The sequence below is a fragment of the Mycetomoellerius zeteki genome, unplaced genomic scaffold (genome assembly GCF_001594055.1).
Source record: "Mycetomoellerius zeteki isolate Tzet28-1 unplaced genomic scaffold, Tzet1.0 scaffold101, whole genome shotgun sequence".
NCBI lineage: Eukaryota > Metazoa > Arthropoda > Insecta > Hymenoptera > Formicidae > Mycetomoellerius > Mycetomoellerius zeteki.
This window is the reverse complement of record NW_017255923.1, coordinates 132,118-146,962: the sequence shown is the minus strand read 5'-3', so window position 1 is coordinate 146,962 and position 14,845 is coordinate 132,118. Positions and strand designations below refer to the sequence as shown.

Here is a 14,845-nt window from a genome sequence, read left to right as displayed (position 1 = left end):
GTCGTGTAGAAAGTCGAACGCTCTTTGACAGGGGAGGGAGAGATGGGGTAAAACTCGCTTCGCGTGCAAAGTCGTAAGATATATTTTAAAGCAGAAAATTTCTGTTTTATATAACAGGAAAGAGACATCACTTTTCGATCTTTTTTGTTTATAACTTTTTAACGAATAACGACCGACGAGTTAACTCACGGTTAACTTTTAACCGAGATTCAACTTATTCGTTGCCTCTTTTCAATTCTAGAATTGTAAAGAGATGAGTAACAGATTAAACCTCGCTTAAGAGTTAACCGTGAGTTGTGACATAAGCATGACCGCTCATTAAGCGCTCAGTGAGCTCTTGTATCTGATTGGTCTATATTTTTAGTTCTAATGGAATACGCCAATCAGATACAAGAGCTCACTGAGCGCTCTGCGCTTCTGGATGCACCTATTGTGTCTTAATGAGAAAAATTTATTCAGTTACCATGAAAAACGAGTAGATTTAACGGTGACATATACATATAATCCAGTCGACGAGATCGGCGATTATTCGATAGACAAGAAATTTTGGTTTACTTACCTGGAAAAAAGTATTCAATCAACAAAGAATTTTGATACATTGAATAGAAATGAATTAATTCTTCTCACTCGGTAATCCTTACAAGAATCCTGATTCGTTCGCTTTCGAACAGACGAATTGGTTTTCATAATTAACTTAAAAGATAAAACTATAAATGAATATAAAATACAGATAATATCTTCCTATTTGTAGAAACCATACTGCACCTTCTTTAAAAAGTAATGAAAGATAATAGCTTTGATAAAAACAAATAATTTTACATCGTAGGATCTAAATTATACCGTAATTCTAAGCGGACAAATTTGCAGAGTTGGTAAAAATCATGTTTCAAACATGTTTTCAATTGTTTCAAACAAGCTTTATAGATGTTTTAATATATTTCAAAAACATTTTTTTTATAGATAACTTTTTAAATAATGAATGAATTATTTCAAAAGTGTTTTAAAAAGACACAATGATTTTTTCGTACATAAAAACATTACTTATTTTGCAAACCCTAAGATACTGTAACATGAGCACACGCTGTACGATGATGCGGGGGTGCGATCAGAATATCGCATGTCCACCGTATCGTTTTTGTTAAAATCGTACCTAATATTAGCCGAATAATTAGTTATTCGGCACATCTCTGCGGATATATAATATTCGGTTATGTGCCGAATATATTATATTCGTTGCATTTTTATTCTATAATACTATTTTATAAAACTATGCATAAAATAATATATTAAATATTTTTACGGCTTCTCTCTCTGTATGTAATTTTAGATATGTTTTCTATAGATTGTTCTTTTATGTTAGATTTATTTAAAAATTGATGTACGACAAGTGAGTAAAAAATTAAAATTGTATTACAATATATATTAAATATACTTTGTGTATATTGCAAAAAGAGTCTATAGCTACAAAATATTGAGTGAAAGAATTTCAACCGAATATTTAGGTAATATAACTACCCTGGTAGAAATTTCTTGTCATTGCCACGATACTGGCCAGCGCCACGATACTTTGTCACTGCTTTGCAACGCCATAACCTTTTAAATCTAAACTGCAACAAGGATGGGATAGACTGGGGAAGGAAAACACTAGAACACAAACACAAATAGCAGTCAACATGGCCACATTTACGCTCAAAAATAAAATATGCAACACCCAGATCGCAGCGAGAAACACATCCGTCACGGTCGAACGATCTCTCGAGACTAAGGACAATCGCTTTGTCATTATCATTTCCTAACTAAGATAATAAGTACCAGCGTATTATTTCATTTCCACGTAATTTCTTCAAATATTAATAATATTAAACTGTCAGCAGAGGCATGAAATTAAGAATGGTTACAGTAGGAGTAACATATAAGTAACATTGGCAATAACTCAATCACAAGCGTGCGATTAGCTCAGCGTAAATGTATTAGGCTACCATTCTAGGGATCGTTCAAATCTTGCCGGCGATGCGATGCGTTTTTTAGTAATTAATTGTAGTTAGAATATAGGCATGCGAATAAGTAAATAATAAATTGAACTGAAAAAATAGGAGTAAAATATAATAGTAATAAAAAAATTATTTTTTCTTTAGGGTATAACTGTAATTTTTTTATTACATAAAAAACTGTTTTCATTTTAGAAAATTTTGTTGTTGTACATAAACAATATATTTCTTTCATTTAAAAAGAGTTGCAAAACTATTTTTTAAATTCTAATAGAAAGAAACAACAAAAAACTTCTTCAAGTAAAAAAAATCGAGTCGATGTCGATCCTATTATTATTTCTTAATTCTTAATGTGCCATGAATACACCAGGCTAGTCGCCTGGCGGCGCCTAGTCAGTCCGTTGGTAACGGCACATCAGTCGCTCGCCAGAGCCATTAAACAAAACGTGACGTTGCTGGCGTAGCGATTGCAAATTTGCCATGCTAGTTCTTGATATGGCAGCATGGCATCCATACAAGAGCCATACTAGCTCCTTATCTAAATTTCTACTAGGGTAACAATAATGATAATTCTAATTTTTTAAGTACTTAATATAAGTATTACTAAACGGTCATATTAAATATTTGTAAAATTATGCTTAATTGTACTATTTGGTTGAAATTATTTTATCCGACATTTGGTAACTAACCACTCTTCTTTCAGTGTGTTCTCTTCAACGGAAATACAAAAAACATAAGAATTATGATGTCAAAATAGGCAAAAATAGTAAATTACAATAAAAAAACAGTACATTAAATAATTACAGTCACATAAGTATTATCAAATAATTAATAAGTTGAAATTAGGAATCTTTGTTTAATTTGTGTAAGTCAAAGTTCTTAATAAAGGCATATTTAGAGGAAAATCTTTGTTACCTTCAACTTTGTAATAGCGATTTCGACTGGTAACACTGATGTGCAATAGTGCTTATTAAAACCGTTTTACACTGTAAAATGTTGACCTTTTGAATTTTTCTATTATTTCGTAGTACATCTTTCGCGACATTCGGAAATGACTTCGAAACTCTAAATAAACATTTTCTGTGCAATAAATTACATTATTATAGTTGATCTAACCTGCAAAACTGAACTGTTTTTATTGAACATTACGTATGTTGATTTTTAGCTACGCTAATAATAATGCCGGTCGGCGGGGACGCTAGAGGAAGGCGAAATGAGCAACAATTGTTTTAGATAAACATGGTTATATTTTAAAACGTTGAAACGATAGAACAAGAATTTATAAAGATAAAAAACCGCTTTGTCATAATAGCATCCGTGGTGCTTCCGCCATTTTGTTCTCCGGCTATATCTCCAATAAGGAACTTCTCAAGTCAAATAGATAAAGGAATGGGCCACTGCCTAAGCCGCGTCTCAGGCCCCGTCCAGAAATGAGCGTGCGTAATGCACCGTCTGAGTCGCTCGTCAGACGTCGTGAAAATGATATTCGCTAAGTACCACCTGAGACGAATCATCAGGTTTGGTGGCCAAAGGCCTGAAGTGACGGTTGCATTCGTCGCCTTGACGTTTTACAAACCGTATTGTACTAGAAGACCGCGTACTTCCGTACTTACTGTTGTCCACTGATCTTACGATCCTTCATCAATATTATTGACGTCAGCAAAGTTTGTTCACGCCGATCTTGACACTTTCACTTTCCTCAAAAGTCGTTAGCAAGAAAAAGTTGCGATCTTACGCACGAAAACGCCGCCACCACCCATCAAAACGAAGCTAGCCACCAAACGCGCCGGGCGGGGGGCATTGACGCTCTGAACATGCCCTCTCGCATGGTGCCCCTTTCAACTAGCGCAAGCATTCCTCAATTCTCAGTCAATTATTGAACAACGTACGTTTTTCGCATAACCTCTTCAATGTAATTTTGAACTTTTAACATTTGTTCTTTTTTTACGTTCTATCAAGTATATTAATTCATCATCGCACTTGATGACGATGATGTTAACAATTTCATGAGCACATATAAATCATTCATCATAACGTGAATAAAGCTGGTTTTACATTAGTCGCATCGCAATGTCGCAAGCGTGTCGCAAGCGTTATGATCCAATCAGAGTCGAGCTAGCTTGATGTTGATTGGACCGCAAACTTGCAACGCTGCGATGCGACTAATGTAGAATCAGCTTAAGGTCGCAAGCAAATCGACCAATCACAATCAAAATTAAGATCTCGCGTTTTTAAACGCTCGATTGTGATTGGCCGATTTGTTTACGATCTTACGATTACGACTAAAATTTTTGTACGTATAATGGTCTTAAGACCGGATTGTGGATTTCGTCCTAGAAAAGTGTAGATTGGCCCGCTATCTTAAACAAACCTTGCGTATTTTTTTGGGTATGTTTGTTACGTTGGTTGGAAAATGTAAACATACGATTGATATCCAATAAAAAAATCTCAAGAATTAAAATCATAAGAAATAGCTAGCTAGCTCTGTATTATCTTCATAGAAATATCCAGAAAAATAGCTAATAGCAAATTTAAATTTAAAACCATGATGGCGGCAGTGTTGCCAACTTAGCTATTTTCTGGCTAGATCTAGCTATTTTTTCTTCGATCTAACTCGCAAAACTCGCAGAGGCATCCGAGCGACGTTTCCGAACGCAGTCATAGTCAATTTTTGCGAGCTAGATCGAAGAAAAAATAGCTAGATCTAGCCAGAAAATAGCTAAGTTGGCAACACTGTCGCCATCATGGTTTTAAATTTTCTCTTCTTATATTCTATTCTTTTCATGCACTGAGGGCGCTTCAAGCTACATAACCTCTGTCGACTTATTTATCAATGTAGAAGTGAGGAAAGATAAAAATCATCTATAATTTTATTAAAAAGATTGGAAAAGTTATATAATCGACTGTGTTACAATACTAGAACAAATATCCAGGCATTTTATAACTCAAATCGAAGTTGACGGCACTTTCCCCTTAGCAATCGTGAGAACTACTCCAAAAAGAAAGAAGAAGATTTGTCAATTATTGTTGTTTTGTGTCTAATGTTGAATTAAAACGTTGAGGTAAACAGGCAAACGATAAAATTAACGTCAACACATAATGTCCATATTTGCGAGGCGAATACTTTCATCCATAGGTAACCTTTTCATTTTATCCTAAAAAATGCCACTATGTGTACTCGTACAACATTTAGCAGCAAAGTTTGTTTCCAGTTTCAAGAGAATGGCAATGTTTGCGACCTGTCATCTGTAACACACATCTTCGACAATGTCAACTGTCGACTCAGTCTCAACCGAATGTAGAATCTGGTAAATTTGTACACACAAGCGTATCTATGCATAAATTGAGCTTAAAAATATTTTATTCTTCATATTTCTAATTATTTACAATTTCCAGGAAATAAGAATAAAAAAATGATTAAGATCTAAAATAAGATTGGAAAAGTAATGACCTTATTTTTATTCTCAAATAGATGAATAAAAAGGAGAGAATAAAGAGAATAATAAAACAATTTTAAAAAATTAATTCTCTTTTTTAATATTTTTCCTTTTTATTCATATATTTGAAAATAAATAAAGTTATCACTTCCAATTTTATTTTAGCATACCTTTAACCATTTTTTATTCTTATTTGCATTTGCACCTTTCAAGTTCAATTTACCTGTTGTTTTCTAGAAAATAAATTTTATTGTTACATTTTTAATGAATTTTTGAATGAATAGTATTTTATGTAATGTTAATTAATAAAATTTAATGTTATATTTTATAATATAATATTTTTTATCACACACATAGATCTGTCCAATGTCCCAGAAAGTTCAGAGGTCACTTTGGATCCACTGACACACCCAGACTTCTTCCAAGTGCACAAACTATTCACCGTAAAAGATCTATACGACGCGAGAGTGCATTATGGCCATAAAGAGACTTCCCTCAACAAACATATGGAGACATTCATATTTGGCTCCAGACTGGGACACTTAATAATCGATTTAGATCAAACCGCTGAGTTGTTGAGAGAAGCGTTGAACTTCACCGCTCATATCGTCTTCCGGGGCGGCATAATTCTGTTTATCTCGCGCAATGCCCAGATCACGCATTTAGTGGATAAAACGGCCAAGGAATGTAAGGAGTTTTCACAGACAAGATTTTGGCGACAAGGATTGTTCCCGAATTCGAGGAATCAGTTCAAGGCGACGACGCGGTTGCCGGACCTGTGCATCTTTCTTGGTACTCTGGACACAGTCATGACTGAGCACACAGCAGTAAGACACGCGGCTAAGATGTGCATACCCAGTGTTGGCATAGTCGACACAAACTGCAATCCGAATCTTATAACGTATCCCGTGCCCGGAAACGACGATTCTCTATGCGCCATTCAACTTTATTGTTCGTTATTCAAAAAAGTTATCATGAGAGCGAAACGAGCGAGAGAACGGATGATACAATATGTGGAATCGACATAAATCTGATAAGTAATTCGTGGTAAAGCAAATGTATGTAGATGTACATGTAAAAAAATATAAAATATCAAAATACGTTCTTTTCTTTAATCAAAGAGCAGAGCTGTGAGTAATAACATGATTTAAAAATCAATACATCGCTCATTCGTTACGTCAGCGACATAATTAAAAAGCAAAGTTCCTAGAAAATGAGTTTGAATATATATTGAATTATTAACATTTTCTACTTTAATTTTGAAATGTAATTTTGATTCAATTACTGATTAGCAGGAGTAAAAATATGTTTTCTATTTTTTTAATATTTCTGTTCATTTTTGCAAACAACCAAGAAATTAAAACTTTTAATTAAGTAACAAATGAGCGACATTAGTTAACGGACATCAGTTAATCTTTTTACATCTGTTTTATTTTCTTATTTTGTTTAACATATACATCGTATAAAAATCTTCTTAATGCGTTTATGTGAAGAATATATTGACAAAATATGACAAAAATACAGTTGCTGTTGACATTAGAAAATTCAGTGATGATCATAATGATTAATCCTTTTGGGGGGCATTAGCATCTCGTAGTTTTAGTAAATATTTCATACCTAAAGTCTTTACACACCTTTACAAAAAAGATAAACCAATCAGATGTGATAATATTAAATTGAACAAAAGATTCGTTTCTCTTTTTCGGCGTTAATGACTGCGTTCAGCAGAAAACGCAGTTTTGCAACTATTATAAGATTCTTTAATATGATAGGTTTGTTCATTTAGATCTATGAGGAATTAAAAACAAGAATCAGTAAAATTAAAGAGTATTACAGTAGTTCGAAAATGATTGATTTTTCTGAACGCAGCTATTATTACTTATATAAAGTCCATTTTAGACATTCTGCAATTTTAAATAAAATTCAATTTCGTTTAAATGTGTAGTCTATATATATATTGTGATTCTTATAAATGTTTTCCATAAATTAACGAACTTTTTTATCTCGAAAGATTCTATCGTAAGGGATTGTCAGTTATAGATTCAGTTATAGATCTAAGATGAGTCTAAGAATTCTGTAGAAAAAGAGTAAACGAATTTTTTCTATTTATATCTACTTTTTATATATATATATATTATATAGAATAACTTTAATCTCAGTTTAATTTATTTTTTATTGTTTTCTAATACTTAGAATTAGAAAAAAATAAAAAGTAAGTTAAATCGAGATTAAAATTAATCTACATTGGTAGAAACTGATATTAATGTATATAGAACTACGACACGTACCATTTCGCAAAATTCGGAAAACAATAAGTCAGGTATGCGATTCGTAACGGAGCCTCTGTGGCAATCCATACTTCATCCAGTTTATTTGCAATCGCGACACCCATTAAAATTGCACAACGTTCCACGCTAACTTTGTTTTTAGATGTGTCCGTTGTTATACCGTAACTCTGAAAAATCAAAGCGCGATCAGCAATTAGCAATACATAATATATATTACTGTAATGTGATATATTTGTTTGATAATTGTTTAATATTATGTACACATATACAGGTGGTCTGGTAATAAAATGCTACTTCTCGTGGGCAAATAGAGTGGGTTAAACTGAATGAAAAAGTCTCTTATCGTTTTGCAAATTTTACCATCATTAATAATAAATTAATTAATAAAAATCTACAAACGAGTTTATATATATTATTATAACAAGATGTTTTAGAAAAAAGGGTATAAATGAAGTTATATTTTACACACTTTATATACCTTTTCGTATCACTATTATGCAGTTATGTAATATTTTCATGTCTCATGTCATAAATTTCCTACAAACATCCGGATACAGATAAACATTTTTATGATACGTACCTCGCCAAACTTCTCAGTGAAACTTTTGGCTAGAAAGTCGGTCTGTACCGGACCCGGGCAAACCATTGTCACGCTAATGTGCTTATCGAAATGTTCCAAGAACAACGGCCTGAAATAGCCCTATAAAAGTATATAATATAATGTCATTGATACGTGCGATAGTAAAATATTTTACAAAGTTGCGAATAATTTTATTCAACGAAAGAAGTAATATCTTGAAATTTACATGTAAAGCATGTTTAGTGCCGCAGTAGGTCGCCGACATCGGTACGGGTAAAATTCCCGCGAAACTCGAGGTATTGACGATTTGACCTTCGCCTACTTTCAGAAAATGTTTAACTGCTAATCTGCTCAAGGACATGATTGAGAATACATTCAAGTTGAACATTTCTTTATCAACCGCTATCTCGATGTTTTCCCATCTTGCTCTTTGACTACGGCCGGCATTGTTAACGAGTACGTCTAACTGAACATAGAAATACATTCTTGGTGAAATTTTTTCTCAGAATTTTTCTGAATTTCTGAAAAATTTTATATAAAGTTTCTCAGATTTTTCAATACAAATTGAAACACTTTCCAAGAATGTTCCAATTTGTATAATTGTCTTGAGCTCTCTAGTGGACAAATTTTGCTGAAAATTTCAAAAATACTGAAAAATTTCATTTTCATTTGATTAATTGAAAGAACTAGGAAAGAACATGGGCAATAGGAGTCAAACGTGAAAGACGTTACGTAAATAATACGACTATAAAGCGTAAAACTTCTTTATTTTTTAATAAACGCGCTTACATATTTCGGCTCATTTTTGAGCCTTCTTCAGAGACAACAAACCCTCACATATATAAAATGTAACAAAAATTAACTTGTCATGGTGAGCTCTCCCGCATCGAGAATATAATTGCCAAAATTGAACTCGGATAAAAATAAAAAAAAGAAAAAAGAAAAAAGTAGGAAAAGAATTTTGAAAATATCAAAAAGAGAAAATGGAAAACTAATGTATCAGAAAACTTTCAAATTAAAATTAATTATCCCGAAAATTAAGAAGCTCACCCTGATCACAAGGCAACATATCGCACAAACATTACTATTAATAATTCAAAAACCGGTTTCTGATATGTTGATCAGTCAGATTTAGTTAGTCTTTATTGCTTAGACTGTGTTTGACACTGACTGACCAACATATCAGAAACCGGTTTTTGAATTATTAATAGTAATGTTTGCGATATGGGGCCTTGTGATCAGGGTGAGCTTCCTAATTTTCGGGATAATTAATTTTATAAATTAAGAAGCGCCATAACGGTCAGAACGTTAAGATGTTGAACTATTGTAAATTCATTTAAATGAATTAATTTCAGAAATTATAATTGCGTGCCGATATGGTTGTCGGACTTTCAACGCAATCAAATCTGAAAATATTAATAATCCCCCCAAATTTCCCAACTTAAAAACTGTATTTTTATTTCTGAAATTAATTCATTTAAATGAATTTACAATAGTTCAACATCTTAACGTTTTGACCGTTATGGCGCTTCTTAATTTAAATTTAAAGCATTGTAGTTAACATTAGCGGTCTTTCAATCTTATTATAATTAATTTTAATTTTAAAGTTTTCTGATACATTAATTTTCCATTTTCTCTTTTTTTCAATGTATTATTTTTATATTTTTAAGATTTCTCATTTTATAATTTCTGATGAAATCTTATAAAATAAGAAATCTTATAATATTTCTGAGAAACGTTCCAGTTTGTATCAAAAAATTCTAAGAAAAATTTTTATCACAGAAGCAACAAGATTTTCGATTAAAACATATTAGTAATAAATAATAACGATAGCGATGAATATAACAGAGGCATGCAATAGGATTTTAATTAAAAGAGATTGATTTTTATTAATACAAAAAATATAGTATGATAAAATTGTTAAATCTACCTTGCCGAATTTATTGATCACATGCTCGAATGCTTTCTCGTGTGAATCCAAATCAAGCACATCCATAGGATGAACTTCTACATCATTGTCGGTTAAGTTTCTGTTCTCTGCAAAGGAATATTTATGAAAAGTCGATAACGATACTTTATAATCTTTAGCCCGACTTAAATTACTATGTCAATAATAGTGAGTTAACGACGTTAATTTAATGTAATTCTATTTAAAATTGTCGAAAGAGATCACATCAGTCAATTAAAACAATCGATGAAGATCATTAATGTAGCGTGGGAGAGATCTTTTACAGAAGTTTGCGAGGATGTCAACTGTATACTTTCCAAACACGTCTTCTTCACCCGTTCTAATTCAGCGGTTCTCCGAGCGGACAAGATTAATTTGCAGCCCGCTTTGGCTAACACATAAGCCAAATGTTCTCCGATACCGGCAGATGCACCTGTTATCCATACTGTCTTGCCTTTCAACGAAGCTGTGATAACAAAAAGTTATTCGTTTCCCAGTATCCGGAAAGGGAAAAATAATAGATTGAATAATAGATAGAAATTGAAATAGATTGAAATAGATTCGTTTAGTCATTGCTGAATCCAAATTCTTGATTTTTTTTAATCCATTTCAATCCAAATCAAATATAAACAATGTTTGAATCCATTTCAATCCATGACGTGGAATTGAAACTACGGGATTCCCATTCTTCTCAATCAAAAAAAAGTTTTACGGAAAAATATGCCACGTAATTCATTTTAATTCATGACATGGGATTGAATCTACAGGATCTGTATTCCTTTTAATCGAAAAAAAATTTTACGGAAAAAATAAACCATATGCAATTCATTTTAATCTATGACATAGGATTGAAATGACGTAATTCTTATTCTTTTAATCCAATGCAGGTCTGAGAGCTTTAAATCCATTTTTGTCCATAATACGAGATTGAAAGAAAGTGGATCTTATTCTTTTCAATCGAAAAAATATTTTTTAGGTTGTGTATCCGTTTTAATTCATGACACACAGGATTGAAACAAAGTTTGTCTTATTTCAACAAAGATAATTTCATGTTTTTGGAAATAAACCCTGGTGATGGGTTCTCAGCTATAATATTGATAAAATAATGCTCATTAGACACGTTTTTGTAGGAAATGAAAGAATCCGACACAAAAAGGCGTCACTTTATCCCGCGAAGCGAAAAATTATCTTAAGTTGAAGAATATTGAGATTAGGAAATCTGTCATATCAGGATATTCATAAAAGGAATACGATTTAACTATAAATGAACCATATATTTTAACAATATCTATTGAACAGATATATCGCAATTCCCAGCAAACGAGAAATTATTAAAAAATGTTGAAAATTATTCATTGAAGTGATGTCGAATCAAGTTTTTGAATTTTTTAAATCTGTTTTCTATCCGTAATTCGCTTGAATCAGTAATTGTGGATTAGTTATTTACTTTCTGTATCTCACCCAATGTGCATAGAAATGAAACATGCGATTAATTCGATTGAATCTGTAATTACGTATTGGTAATATACTTTTAACCAATTTTTAACGCAATGAACGCAACTAATTCGTTTGAATTTAACGTGCGGTATTGAAAAATTTGTCTGGGAGATCCACCAACTGCTAGTCACCGATCTCGGCAAGTGATATTGTCGAAAAGCACGCACTGTGCAGGTGATATAAATAAGTCGTTGCTTCCCAAACAAAAACCTCGGTGTGATATACAGAAAAAAAAATACAGAATGTGTAACATTGCGGATCCACAGCAACAAGGTAATTTCTAGACATGGCCACGACAGTGCAGGCTATATCCGGGAGTCACCCTGTTACCGTAAATCTGTAATGTTATATATTCTGTGTATAGTACTAGGGTTAATCGAGAGGAAACGATTCACATATCTGTGATCATCTTAGTGCATGCTTTCCAACGATAAATCACTTTCTAGGATCGCAGACTAGCATTTTATTTCTGAATCTATATGAATCCACTAGAGTTCACATTATTATATTTATCTAGACGTATAGAAGCGGATTCAGTGTATTCAGTCTCTACAAAATTCAATACCCTTTTAATGCGAATAACGCGGATTCGAAAACTTGATTCATACGGATTTATCCAATCCAATCCGTTTGCTGGGTTGTACATCCCTTCCCAGCAAATGAGAATGGATTGAAATGGATTGAAATGGATTCAGATTTTTAGAAATATGGATTCATGAATGTTAAAATGAATGCTTTTCAATCCTGAATGTATTTTTATTCATTTATAGGAATTACATGGAGCATATCTCTATGCCTTTCAATCTAAAATAATATCAGCTTTTTCTGTGCATTGTGAATACTGTTCAATTCAAAATTTTGAATAGGAAATACAGTTTTTCAATCCAATTACATCCAATTGAATCCAACTAAATTACCAAAACAGTATTCGCTATTTAAAATACGCATTCGGATAGAAAAAATTTCAATCCATTTTAATCTATTTTCATTTATTAGGATGTTTCATGTTTATTTAATTATTAACAAATTTTTATGCAAATTTTTATTTACTGGACTGAGGAAAATCTTTATAAATAGACAAATAGACTTTGCTTGTATTTATGCGATTGTTTTACTTGCGACTGACGAAAAGTTGGCTGAAGAAAATTCTTTGTTATTTTTTAGGATTGTGAAAAAGTACTCACACACGGGTTTGCCGTACTTCTCCTTAAAAGCGAGCAGTATATCGCAATCCAAGAAGGAGGGAAGAATGAGATAGATGGAATAGTAGACCACGATTCCAATAATTAATCCAACGAATAAATCCATACTTAATTACACTTGTCTACGATGACATGAAATTATTTCTGTAAACAAAAAGTTCACATCGTTATCAGCCTTTATACATTTGTGCTCTTGAATACATCTACATAATTTTGTTTTCTTATTTAATTGCGTTTCGATTTTATGAATTTTTACGCGTTACAATTCCTTTCATTATTTATAAAAAGAATTGGGATTTAATGGTTTGAAAATCTTTTGAATTGAATATTGGATAAGAGAGAGAGAAAAAATAATTCTTTTATTTTATTTTAAAATTATAGAATTCTGTGGTTTTTTAATTCATTTTTCCTTAATTTCATACTTGAACAATTATTTTTTAAACGAGTAGAAAAAAATAAATGACGTAAATAACATTTTTTATTTTCATTGAAATTAATGTAATTATACAATTTACATTACTATTCTAAGAAAAAGGCAACAAAATAACGAGATAGAAACATGTTAATTTCTGGCGAGAAGAAATCAAATATAGTATCAAATATGGACAACCTGGAATCATGATGTTGCAACTACTCACGAAGCATGGTCATCAATTACATCACAGATGCAAATTGAATCTTCGTGACATACTCAATTATAGGCAGTGCGATTATCGTAAGACTAGTTTTCATATAATTATAACCGATAATTAGGCTAATAGTAAGACGTTACGCTAGATTTAGAGTTTCTCAAATCCGAGTAATTGTAAAACAACTGCAGGTTGGAGAATTTCCTTTTTGGAAAAAAATAGGCTGCGTTTCGTTTCACGCATGATGTGCATAATGTATCATTTATCCTTGTTTAATATTTGGTGACTAACAAGGATCAGGGGCGGACCTTGGGGTAGGCGACCGCCCGGGGCGCCAGGACATGGGAGGCTCAGTGGGGAAAAAAATTACTATTAAAAAATTGATGCACAATTCCTATAACAGTTGCTAATGGGGAACGTAGCTTTAGTAAATTAAAGCTCATAGAAACATATTTGTAGTTTTCCATGAGTCAAGAACGGTTAAATTTATTGGCACTGTTGTCAATCGAGAATGCGTTGATAAGCGAAATGGATATTTTAGTGAAGTAGTGAAGGAGTTCGCTGACGTGAAAGCAAGAAAAAAGTTCATGTGAAAGTTGCCAAATTTGAGGAAAAGATAAAGTTTTTTATAAGATAACATTTTTTTAAATATGTATAAAACCGTTTACAAAAATACTATATAAAAAAATAATGAAAAAAATAAAAAAATTTTTTTAATGTAACACACAAATACAATAAAAATATAAAAAATAAAAAATTAAGAACGGGATCTTGTTTTGTCACGTCCTCGTCGTGATGCTGGGTAGTGCAGAGAGCAGACGCGATTAAGAAAGCTACAAGAAGGGGGGAGGGGCGACTTTTGGGTTCCTTTCTTAGAGCGCCATAATTCCTCGGTCCGGCCTTGAGACAAGATTCATCATGCGCATCATGCGTGAAACGGAACAAAGCCATAGAATGAGTTTCATTCAATCTGTAATTGAAAACAGAGAAGCAATAAACTTAATCTAAAGACTGATCTTTGTTCCTTGATAAGGAGGATTGTGACATAATTCTTTTATATGTTATCTAAATATTTTATACATTAATAAAAATAATATATAAAAAATAATTTAATTAATGGACTCCTTATATTTGATATGACATTAATTCGTAATAATGAGGCGATATTGGAGTCGTTGCTGGAAATATTTACGCAAAATGTAGAGTATTAACATTTACTACATCAAAACGAAATTACATTAAAAAATCTGAACTTTTCGGTTCATATTTGGGCCAT

General features: G+C 32.2%; 2 protein-coding genes across 2 annotated transcripts in view; one reads left to right on the top strand and one right to left on the bottom strand.

Annotated features, from left to right (window-relative positions):
* The first annotated feature begins 4,844 nt into the window (after nucleotides 1–4,844).
* On the top strand, nucleotides 4,845–6,530 carry mRpS2 (mitochondrial ribosomal protein S2). Its single transcript, XM_018461818.1, has 3 exons — nucleotides 4,845–5,124; nucleotides 5,201–5,296; nucleotides 5,783–6,530. Exons 1-3 carry the CDS (start codon nucleotides 5,088–5,090, stop codon nucleotides 6,451–6,453), a joined length of 804 nt encoding a protein of 267 aa, XP_018317320.1. The 5' UTR covers nucleotides 4,845–5,087; the 3' UTR covers nucleotides 6,454–6,530.
* A 308-nt stretch (nucleotides 6,531–6,838) lies between these two features.
* LOC108731404 (dehydrogenase/reductase SDR family member 7) overlaps nucleotides 6,839–14,845 on the bottom strand; it is an 11,616-nt gene continuing 3,609 nt past the window's right edge. The window contains exons 2-8 of the mRNA XM_018461733.1: nucleotides 12,923–13,084; nucleotides 10,555–10,707; nucleotides 10,224–10,330; nucleotides 8,520–8,759; nucleotides 8,294–8,413; nucleotides 7,714–7,880; nucleotides 6,839–7,059 (exon numbers count right to left, since the gene is read on the bottom strand). Coding sequence (XP_018317235.1) covers nucleotides 6,990–7,059; nucleotides 7,714–7,880; nucleotides 8,294–8,413; nucleotides 8,520–8,759; nucleotides 10,224–10,330; nucleotides 10,555–10,707; nucleotides 12,923–13,046 — 981 coding nt within the window. The 5' untranslated portion in view covers nucleotides 13,047–13,084 and the 3' untranslated portion in view covers nucleotides 6,839–6,989. The remainder of the gene's footprint in view (nucleotides 7,060–7,713; nucleotides 7,881–8,293; nucleotides 8,414–8,519; nucleotides 8,760–10,223; nucleotides 10,331–10,554; nucleotides 10,708–12,922; nucleotides 13,085–14,845) is intronic.